The sequence below is a fragment of the Asterias rubens genome, chromosome 15 (genome assembly GCF_902459465.1).
Source record: "Asterias rubens chromosome 15, eAstRub1.3, whole genome shotgun sequence".
Lineage (NCBI taxonomy): Eukaryota > Metazoa > Echinodermata > Asteroidea > Forcipulatida > Asteriidae > Asterias > Asterias rubens.
In genome coordinates, this window is record NC_047076.1 from 8,965,568 (window position 1) to 8,977,759 (window position 12,192).

General features: G+C 35.4%; 1 protein-coding gene across 1 annotated transcript in view; it reads left to right on the forward strand.

Moving 5' to 3' along the window:
* LOC117299834 (alpha-N-acetylgalactosaminide alpha-2,6-sialyltransferase 1-like) overlaps positions 1 to 11,814 on the forward strand; it is a 33,990-nt gene extending 22,176 nt beyond the window's left edge. Inside the window, exons 5-7 of the mRNA XM_033783380.1 lie at positions 275 to 384; positions 2,314 to 2,426; positions 10,535 to 11,814. Of these exons, the coding sequence (XP_033639271.1) occupies positions 275 to 384; positions 2,314 to 2,426; positions 10,535 to 10,749 (438 nt within the window). The 3' untranslated portion in view covers positions 10,750 to 11,814. The remainder of the gene's footprint in view (positions 1 to 274; positions 385 to 2,313; positions 2,427 to 10,534) is intronic.
* The last annotated feature ends 378 nt before the right edge of the window (positions 11,815 to 12,192 follow it).

Below are 12,192 nucleotides of genomic sequence, written 5' to 3' on the forward strand. Positions count from 1 at the left end.
CTCTCCCGTCGTTGATTTTGAAGTAGTTTTTTTTTTTGCACGGTGCTTCAATTTCAAACGAAGCCCGCAGCCTATCAGCCGGGATTTGGAAAAGGCCTTACATCAATCACACACAGCCACGTGTCGGACTATTGTTTCGTTTTGAAAGAAAAACAGTGTGTCGTTGCACGGATTTCTGAATTTTCAGGTTATTCGTTTCGAAATTTATGAGAGGTATAATTCGATCACATCTTTTTTGGTTGAATCGTCACCTTGTTTCATTTTTGTTTCACAGGATGCAACGTACATCTACACGATGTTCAAAACGTACGACATGAACTACGCGTTAAATATGCTCAACAAAGAAGACACACCTAGATACACGTCGTTCGGAATAGAGCTTTAGTAAGTGCAGTTGATGTTGTTTGACGTTATGAACCCTTTATACGACAGTCAACCCTCGTAAAAGGTCTACGTTATAAAGGGGTTCTAAAGAAGCCCCATATCTCAGTTCTGATTGGTGGCTCGTTGTTCTGCTGTCCTCTAACGTACCTGGTTTTAAGCACAGAATCTACGGAGGACAGACTTTCTTAATACGACACTGGTTCTAGACTGAAAGGGAACCTAGACTTGACTCAAGTCCCAATCCCGTGCCAATCTCAGAAAACTATTGTTTTGTGATATTCTGCATTCCCCCAACCTGTTCCGCACGCGCGCGGGGCCACAATTTTGACGACGGTGTGTACATGTATAGGGACCTTCCGCACGAGAACGGGACTTAAATCAAGTCTAAAGGGAACCTAGCTCTGCAGGCCATTTCCAGATATTGTCACATCGAGCAAATCTCGTCCCAGCAAACAATTCTTGGAAATACTTTTAAAGACACTGGACACTATTGGTAATTGTCAATGGTTAATTATTATTATTATAGGTTTTCTCGGTCAATTTCGGAAAAAGAACAGCCAATTTAACCACCAAGCTATTCTATTTCGCGCAAAATCGAATGCTACTCAAAAGGGTCATTCGATTTCGTTTTGGGATTAGTCAAATGTAATGTTGCGTCATTCGAATTAACAAAATAATCATTCAATTTAACAATTTATCAAAGCAGCATTCAAATTCGCAGACGCTTCTTGAGGCGTGTGTGTCACGAAAAAGAATGACGCTACGCTAAATTGAATGGCCGAATTCTGAGTTTGAAACGCAGTAACAACTGGAAAAGCAAAATAGCTTTAATTCGAACGCATGAAAATTAAATTCACTGCTCATTTTGCCGAATTTGACCGAGAAAACCTATATTATTATTAGGAATTCATTAATAATTTCAAGTATTTGTTTAATGAATGGAAATACCAATGAAAAAAACCCAAAAAACAATGACAGTATAGTAATTATAACAGTACTAGATAAAATGCTTCAATTTTTTTTCAAAACAGCTGACCAAACGTCGTTTAACAAGTACATCGATTTGAGGAATAAGTCAGCGAACAGACTCCAAAGTGTAGATTCGGGACTACTTTGGCTCGTACATCCCAATACACGAATCTACACTTCCGTACATTCACTCTAAAGGCGCTGGTCACTATTGGTAATTGTCAAATACCAGTCTTCCCACTTGCTGTATCTCACCATATGCATAAGGTTACATACCTGTGAAAATGTATATCTCAATTGGTCGTCGAAGTTGCGAGATAATATTGACCGAAGAAAAAAACACCCTTGTCACACGAGGTTGTTTGCTTTCAGATGCTTGATTTCGAGACCTCAAAATCAAACTCTGAGGTCTCGAAATCAAATTCGTGGAAAATAACTTCTTTCTCGAAAACTACGTCACTTCAGATGGAGCCGTTTCTCACAATGTTTTATATAATCAACCCCTCCCCATTACTCGTTAACAAGTAAGGTTTTATGCTAATAATTATTTTGAGTAATTACCAATAGTGTCCGCTGCCTTTGAACATTTTTTTTTTGTATGTGAAGAAATACTTACAGTATTCTCTCACTAAAAGCTCTTTTTCTCAATAGCATGATGTGAACCACTTTTTGATTTTTTGGGGGGCGCGGGATGTTCCTTCTGGAACAAAAAAACTTTGGCTGCGTATACAGAAATTTTATAGGCATTATTGAAACGAACACTTCTGTATGTACAAACATGCTAAAAAATACATAAATATATTCCTTATCTAGACCGAACAGAATTCTTCAGGGAACCAGTTAAACAATAAAAACCACTGGGCGTATTGACAGGTTACCTGTTTCAAAACTATTTATTGTGCTAAGCAGCATCTGTGAAAATTGCTAAGAGAGAATATTTGTTCATTTTTTTTCTTTCAGCCACTTAGCAAAACCCAATGTGGATCCAACCAAAGTAAAGATTGTGCATCCTGACTTCTTCCGTTATGTCTTTGCTGAATATTTGAATGCAATATCGTACAGACCAACCACAGGTAGGCCCATAAGACCAATGTTCTACTCATCCTTTTAAAATGTGCTTCATCGGGAGTTTCCGTAGTCACTCGGTACCTTCTTCGGGAGTTTCCGTAGTCACTCGGTACTCGGAACAAAAATTGGCAAACGCTCTAAATAACATTTTCAGGTGTTCTTTTTTTAGATAAAATATTTGCGACAACAGTAGAACGATGCGTCTGATGGGGACACCCAAAGGAAAATAGTATTGGAAATCGATAAAAACGCAAAGGAATGAGTGGAATAATTAATGAGGACACACAATGGAATGGATAAAGTTTTGGGGACACACAAAGGAGGGGGATTAAGATTTTGGGGACACACAAAGAAAGACGAAAGGTTGAATGAAATATTTAATGAGGACACACAAAGGAAGACGGAAGGAGAAGGGATTAAAATTTTGGGGACACACAAAAGAAAGGCATAAAAATGTTGGGGACGCACAAAGGAAGACGAAAGGTTGAATGGAACTTTTAATGAGGACACACAATGGAAGACGGAAGGAGAAGGGATTAAAATTTTGGGGACACACAAAGGAAAGGGATTAAGATTTTGGGGACACACAAAGGAAGACGAAAGGTTGAATGAAATATTTAATGAGGACACACAAAGGAAGACGGAAGGAGAAGGGATTAAAATTTTGGGGACACACAAAGGAAGACGGAAGGTTGAATGAAATATTTAATGAGGACACACAATAGGAAGATGGAGTTTCATCATACCTAAATTAAACGTAAACAGAACTATAGTATACAGGATTAAAATGATCCCCCATATTAGGTAACTAACAGTTTAGTCGACTATATTGACCTATTATTTTCTACCCTCACCTGAAAAGGAAATATTCCATCAGTTATTTACTCAGCAGGACTCCTACGTGTGTTAAAACATTAATGCAGTTAAAGTAATCTTAGTAAATTCACTAAGTTCAACTGAAGTTATTAAATATAATATTTGATTTTATGTTATGTTACTTACACTTTTAGTGTTTAAAACCATTATGCAATTACACGTCGAATATAAAGCGAGCTTATTTCTGTACTTAGTTTTTATAAAACAAATTATCATTGGAATAAAAAAAAACGAACCCCCTAATTTGAGATTACCTACATGAAACGCGTACAGTAAATTCGATTCTTTATAATCGAATATTCGGATGTTACTTGAAAAGAAAATATTCCATCAGTTATTTACTCAGTAGGACTCTTACGTGTCTTAAAACATTCATACAGTTAAAGCAGTCCCAGTAAATTTACTAAGTTTAACTGAAATCATAAAATTTAATATTATTGAGTGATAGGTAGACAAAATTAAGACAGTTTGGTTATTTCTCTTTTTGGAAGATGTTGGGGGCTCTGAAAAGAACCGGTTGGTTTTGACGCGTACACATTCAACGTCTATTTGAAGATGATGAACTTTGTGATAGCCTTGATTCGTGATGCACTTGCTTTATCAATTTGTATATCTAGGTCCTTTATATTTCTACGTATTTTCTTGTTGCCGTATGGTAATGTTCCATTAGCCTGACAGGCCTTCTTCCGTCCCTCTCCACTTGGCTTTGATGACATGGTTGTATTCGGTTGTTCGCAAAATTTGCAGAATGACGATTATCAAAAATATCTGGCCTTAAATACTTATCCCGTATGTAAATTACGATCCTGCGAAGATTTTTAGTAATTGTGAGTGGAATTTTCCGCGGGCGATATGATATTTAAACAGAGTATGAAAGATTAAAATAATCCCCGTTAAGTAGAAAATAATACATGTCATTTTTAGTATATGGAGAGACTATTGTAAACATTCCTATACTCTTTTTTCTTTAAGTTTAAAGTGAAATGCGTTGAATTGAATCTTAAGAGTGTCAAACGTCTTGAGCCATTTTACAAACAAACATATTTTTTTAAATATTGCGAGAAAAATTGTGCGATACCATGGCTAACGGAAGTTATTATCGTTCAATGTTGCCTCCCATGACTAAATCAATACATGGGTTGCGTTGCATGAGTCAGCAAAACCAGGAACGTTTACATGCCGCTATTAATACATTTATCTTCCCCAGTAACGGACCATCAATTGAACAAAGAGTAACTTTTAGTGTTTAAAACCACCATGCAATCGAAGTCGAATATGAAGTGAGCTTAGTTTCGTATTATTTTAGTATTTATAAAACAAGTTATCATTGGAATGATAACGACCCCCATAACTTGGGGTTACATGTAACGCGTATAGTCAAATATTTGGATGTTACTTTTAGCAAGTGAGGAAAACAAATTTCAGTTCTCAACTTATTGAGACAAAAATTCGGTATACGATACTAAACACGAACGTTTCTTTTAAAGTTATTAAACGAGCGTAACTGTCTACACAGTCCATCTCAAGACTGTTTAGTTACACATCATTACGAGTAGCATATAAAAAAAACTCACCAAATTCAGATGGTGCGCATGAAAAACCAACACGTTACCGTAGCTCCATTTATTGTTTTACCAAACAGATTATCCAAAGAAAACAAAAGAAGAGGACAACGTACATGCTTAAAAAAAACTGGGTTTTTGTTTAACTGAAAAGATGGTATAAACGGTAAACACACTTTTTCGTAAGTATGTATGTATGTACGGTGTATGAGGGTGTAATTGTTTTATCATTTGCAGTTTGTGATCTGGATGTTTACTCCGTGGTCTTTACAGTGTTGTACATTTTGCTCAATGAGTCCATACGTTGTTCAGTTCTTGTTTTGCTGTTTTATGGAGGAAAAACCTCCATGGTTTATTTACAAGTTGTCTACATAACTTGTATTCGATTATTGTGTTCAGTTGAAAAGTTTCAGAATAAAGTTTAGTAAGTGTCATCTTATGTTCTAAAATATTATGCAGTACGAGGTTTTTTTTTTTTTTTTTTTTTAGTGGGCTTTGAAGTTTGCAGGTTTGGAATTTAGTCCTGTTTTCTTTAAGTTTTTAGTTTGTATTATGTACTTAAATTCGTTAGTTTTTAGATTTCAGTTGGCATTTGGAATTGTTTATTTTATTATTATTATTATTATTGTATTACGATAACATGTACTTGTATACTATGTTATTATTAATGGTTTATTAAGTTTTCAAGTTTCGAGTTAGGTCTAGTATTCGTTTATCCTTCAAGTTTTATTTTGTAGCTTGAAATTTGTAATAGTAAACTTTTAAACAAAGTTTACGTTAGTTGTAGGTTGCAGTTTGAAGTCTTTAAGCTTTTAGCTGGTTAAATTGCTTGGTTTTTTAGTTTCGAGTTCATTATGTTTTTCTTTTAGTTTTTTAGTTGTAGTTTGTCTTTCAAGTTTTGCCAGGTTGTAAGTTTTTTAAGATTTGAGTTTAGTTTTCGTTTTCCCTTTAGTTTTTATGTAGTTTGCAGTTTTTGGTAATATTTTGTTTTTGTTGAATAGTTTGTAGGCTTAAGTTTTTAGGCTTTTAATTTTTGTTTTGTTTTTTTTTCTTTTGGTTTATAGTTTGCAGCTTGTGGATTGCAGTTTCAAGTTTTTAGTTTTTTAAGATTTCAGGTGTTTAGGTTTTAAAATTTTGAATTTAGTTTTACTTCTTCTTTTAGTTTTTATTTATTAATCTTTGTAGTTTGCAGTTTTCAGTACGTATTTTTGTTGTTTGTCATTTGTTTTTACAGTCTTAAGTGCTATAGTTTTTAAGATTTGAGTGTTTTTTTTCCCGTTTTTTCTTTAGTTTTTTTCTTCTGTAGTTCGCAGCTTTGCGGCTTTTTATGTTAGTTTATTGTTGATAGTGTACAGTTTGTAGTTTGTAGTTAGTTTTTAGTTGTTTAGTTTTATAGTTTTTAAGTTTTGAGTTCAGTTTTTTTCCAGGTTTGTTTGCATCAGTTTGTATTTGTAGCTTCAATTTCTTTTTTAGTTTTATAGTTTTTAAGCTTTGAGTTCAGTATTTTTGCTTTAGCTTTTACTTTAAGGTTTGCATTTTGATAATCTTTTTTGTTTTCAGTTTTCGGCTTTTACCTTTTAGTATTTAGTTGTGAGAGGTTTGCAAGTGTCTGCGCTTTGAACCAACTGTTTTTGGACTGCATCGATGTTTTTTATACTGAACCTACACGTTGTACCATAATAATGTGATGTTTAGTTGAATATTCCTCATCATGTCGTTGACTATAGTATAGTGTTTCGTTGTATTACTGATTTTGTTTCATTTGTTTCTTTTTTAGTTTCTCGATAGACCTATACTTTAATATTTTTGTCCGTAAAATTGTGTACATGCCTTTTGAAAATTCTTAATTTTAAATCACTTTTTTGTTTATTGATTTGTTTTGTGTTGCAGTCTTTGTACATGTTCATTTTTGTTATACTTACGTTTCGTTTAATGTGTAGCGTTTGTTTATGTGTCCACATTATTCCTTAAATGAATTCCTAAACGTCAGAAGCACGTCAAGCTAACTACTGATATAAATTTAAACAAAGTGATAAAACAATCACATACAAAAAAACCGCTAAAACCAAACTTTTTTTTTTTTTACAATAATTAATAAGCACTCATGTGAATGATGATGATTAAGTTTCACATGAGTTAAATCGGACACAAGTTAGTGATGTATCTGGTGTTAGCAAAAAACAACAAACAGTGTCTTTCATACGTAATGAAGACGAAGTCATTAATTTTTTACCACAGAAAATAACGGTATGTAATAAAAAGGTTGTCTTCTTATAATATCGACAAGCGTTCAACAGTCGGTTCCATTCAACATTGGAAGCTACGGTCTTGTTGTGCACAGCATAGACTCTTTTCGTTTAAGGGCCTGGACAAATTTAATCCTTTAGCAAATAGTGGGGGAACACTAATCGATTCGTCAACAATCGGGGTACATGACCCAGCGGGCAAAATTTGTTGTAGATCCAATGTTGCAGGTATAGACATGTGGCAACTCTACCGATTGTGTACGTGTACAAATCATGGAATAATGTCCGGATGCGGTTTTTCGGTCGAAAAGAAGCATACATTTTTCTATTATCAGTTTGTGTAATAAGTATCGGGAGAAACAATGATATAATATTATTAGAGATCGAAGAACCTACTACGATGCCGTCGTTATAAACATGGAGCTACGGTAACGTGTTGGTTTTTCATGCGCACCATCTGAATTTGGTGAGTTTATTTTATATGCTACTCGTAATGGTGTGTAACTAAACAGTCTTGAGATGGACTGTGTAGACAGTTAAGATCGTTTAATAACTTTAAAAGAAACGTTCGTGTTTAGTATCGTATACCAAATTTTTGTCTCAATAAGTTGAGAACTGAAATTTGTTTTCCTCACTTGCTAAAAGTAACATCCAAATATTTGACTATACGCGTTACATGTAACCCCATGTTATGAGGGTCGTTTTTATTCCAATGATAACTTGTTTTATAAACACTACAATAATACGAAACTATAAGCTCACTTCATATTCGACTTGCAATTGCATGGTGGTTTTAAACACTAACAGTTACTCTTTGCTCAATTGATGATCCGTTACTGGGGAAGATAAATGTATTAATCGCGGCAGGTAAACTTTCCTAGTTTTGCTGACTCATGCAACGCAACACATGTATTGATTTAGTCATAGGAGGTAACACTGAACGATAACAACTTACGTTAGCCATGGTAGCGCACAATTTTTCTCGTAGTATTAAAAAAAATATATGTTTGTTTGTAAAATGGCTCAAGACGTTTGACACTCTTAAGATTCAATTCTATATTGAACGTAACGCTTTTAACTTAAAATTTAAAGAAAAAAGAGTATAGGAATGTTTATAATAGTCTCTCCATATACTAAAATTGAAATGTATTCTTTTTACTATAACGGGGATTAATTTAATCTTTCATACTCTGTTTAAATATCATATCGCCCACGGAAAATTCAAAAAGCCAAGTGGAGAGGGACGGAAGAAGGCCGGTAAGGCTAAGGGAGCACCACCAGATGGCAAAAAGAAAAGACGGAGAAATATAAAGGACCTACATCTGCAAAGTGATAAAGCAAGTGCATCACGAATCAAGGCTATCACAATGTTCATCACCTTCAAATAGACGTTGAATGTGTACGCGTCAAAACCAACCGGTTCTTTTCAGAGCCCCCCCCAACATCTTCCAAAAAGAGAAATAACCAAACTGTCTTATTTGATGTCTACCTATCACTCAATAATGTTAAATTTTATGATTTCAGTTAAACATAGTAAATTTACTGGGACTGCTTTAACTGTATGAATGTTTTAAGACACGTAGGAGTCCTACTGAGTAAATAACTGATGGAATATTTCCTTTTCAAGTCACATCCGAATATTCGATTATAAAGAATCGAATTTACTGTACGCGTTTCATGTAGGTAATCTCAAATTATGGGGTTCGTTTTTTTTTTTATTCCAATGATAATTTGTTTTATAAAAACTAAATACAGAAACAAGCTCGCATTATATTCGACGTGTAATTGCATAATGGTTTTAAACACTAAAAGTGTAAGTAACATAACATAAAATCAAATATTATTATATTTAATAACTTCAGTTGTACTTAGTGAATTTACTAAGATTACTTTAACTGCATTAATGTTTTAAGACACATAGGAGTCCTGCTGAAAAAAATAAATAAAACATTAACAACTGATGGAATATTTCCTTTTCAAGCAACAACCGAATATTCGATTATAAAGAATCGAATATTTTCTTTTCAAGTAACATCCGAATATTCGATTATAAAGAATCGAATTTACTGTACGCGTTTCATGTAGGAAATCTCAAGTTTGGGGGTTCGTTTTTTTTTATTCCAATGATAATTTGTTTTATAAAAACTAAATACAGAAATAAGCTCGCATTATATTTGACGTGTCATTGCATAATGGTTTTAAACACTAAAAGTGTAAGTAACATAACATAAAATCAAATATTATTATATTTAATAACTTCAGTTGAACTTAGTGAATTTGCTAAGATTACTTTAACTGCATTAATGTTTTTACACACGTAGGAGTCCTGCTGAGTAAATAACTGATGGAATATTTCCTTTTCAGGTGAGGGTAGAAAATAATAGGTCAATATAGTCGACTAAACTGTTAGTTACCTATGATGGGAGATCATTTTATTCCTGTATACTATAGTTCTGTTTACGTTTAATTTAGGTATGATGAAACTCCATCTTCCTATTGTGTGTCCTCATTAAATATTTCATTCAACCTTCCGTCTTCCTGTGTGTGTCCCCAAAATTTTAATCCCTTCTCCTTCCGTCTTCCTTTGTGTGTCCTCATTAAATATTTCATTCAACCTTTCGTCTTCCTTTGTGTGTCCCCAAAATTGTAATCCCTTTCCCTTGTGTGTCCCCAAAATTTTAATCCCTTCTCCTTCCGTCTTCCTTTGTGTGTCCTCATTAATTATTTCATTCAACCTTTCGTCTTCCTTTGTGTGTCCCCAAAATCTTAATCCCTTTCCTTTGTGCGTCCCCAAAATTTTAATCCCTCACCTTCCGTCCTCCATTGTGTGTCCTCATTAAAAATTCCATTCAACCTTTCGTCTTCCTTTGTGTGTCCCCAAAACCTTAATCCCCTCCTTTGTGTGTCCCCAAAGCTTTAATCATTTCCTTTGTGTGTCCTCATTAATTATTCCATTCATTCCTTTGCGTTTTTATCGATTTCCAATACTATTTTCCTTTGTGTGTCCCCATCAGACGCATCCTTCTACTGACACCATGCACAGCACATTTCAGTGGAGACCGGCTTTTCTTTGCACCATGTCAGGTTATAAGAGTTGACATTCTTCGAGAGTTAGGAGGTTTCCGTAAAATGTTCGGATAAGTCCGTTTGAACTCGCAAAATTTCGGGATAAAGTTCGTTGATGCGCGGCTGATTTGCTCATCCATTTCAGTTGCCATGACTGTATTTCTTTCCCGCTGTACCTGCGACAAGTTAACGATCTACAGGTTCGAATGTTCTTCTGATGTTATGTTCGGATGTTTCCGGTCTTTCTTGACATACCTCGGGGAAAACTCGTTCTACTTCGGGAAAACTCGTTACACTTCGGGAAAATCCGTTTTACTTCGGGGAAACTCGGTAAATAAGCTGCCATGCCTATTCTTTTCACAGGTGCTATGACAGTATTTCTTGCCCTCCATCTCTGTGACGAGGTGACAATCTATGGATTCGGTTATGATCCCCGATTTACCATGCACTACTACGATACGAGCTTCGTGAAGCACACGGACGTCTCGACCGGCTCTCACGACGTGGATAACGAACGCTTTCTCTGGTCAAAACTGCACCAAGAGGGCGTCATTCGACTTTTTAAAAGAGATATATAGACTTTTCTAATGACCTTGTTGAGATATGGGGGACCCTATGACGAGTGCACTGGTTTGGTTTGGGTGTATACAGGCAGATTTACTCATTAATAGTGTCATAGTGCTGTGTCCACCATCTCAAAATGGCTAAATTTGCAACGTCACAGCCCGAGGTTAGTTTGCCAACAAAGGAGTGCGTTTTGGCGACCACAACCAGAAGCAGATTGAGCTTTGGTCATCGGTTGAGCATTTTCGCGTGTTCAAGGTTGAATCGCGGTGTGACGATGCTGTTCAGACCAAACGGTAACCGACTCGTTTACTTGTTTGGGGTCGCCAAAACGCACTCCTGGTCAGAGCCGTACACTGGGAGAGTTGCGACAACTTGCGATTAGAAGCCATTTTGTTCCCAAGAAACGCATGGGCGAACACAGGGTGCCAGACTAGTCTGCCCATTGGGTTGTGCTGCGTTTGGAGACAACATGGCGCCCAGCAACCACGTGACCAAAGAAAAATGGGTCCCTCCTTGTCGCAACTCTCTCAATACACAGCTCTGCTCCTGGTTAGAGAATTATGTGATGCCATAAAAGCAATTTCAACAATGTTACACAAATTAATATTCAAATATTGTTGATTTAGTTAGTAACAAAGCAACCAGTTATTGGATGTATATGTGTTTATTGAAAGTTGTTAACATGTTGAATTTAGTGACGTCATGGTTAAAACATGATTGATCGTTTCTGAACGGTCGTCAGCCGCCCATGCCAATGCGGTTTAGAAAGGTCTATAAGGAGATGTAGGCCTATATTTCAGACTTTGTAAGTAACGCGTGACAACAGACCTTCCACTGTTACTGTTAAAAATGGTTCATGATAAAACTTAAATAATCTTTTCTAAAACACATTGGATTGCTAATGTGTATGTATATGGATATTTTTTGCAAGTTGTAATTAAATGTTACACAAAATTATACTACCTTTGACTTTTCTTAAATACAAGGTGTTGGGACGCAAATAGCATTTACTTGTTTTGATAAAATACTATTCTGCATTAACTCCGTTCAATAAAAAGAAGGTAATCACAAACATAGCTCTGTCGAGGGGTTGGTTGTGGGTGTATGCGACTGTTTGATGCCTATGGTTTCATGGGACAAAATGAACGAGAACGAAATGAGTAAAGAGAAGTTCCTGGCATAATAATGAGCCGTCGAAGTTGCGAGATAACTATGAAAGAAAAACACCCTTGTCACACGAAGTTGTGTGCTTTTAGATGCTTCAAAATTTGATTCTCAGATCTCGAAATCAAATTTGTGGAAAATTACTTCTTTCTCGAAAACTATGTCACTTCAGAGGGAGAGCTTTCTCACAATGTTTTATACTATCAACCTCTGCCCGTTACTCGTTACCAAAGTTTCATGCTAATAATTATTTTGAGCAATTATCAATAGCGCCCACTGCATTTAAAACG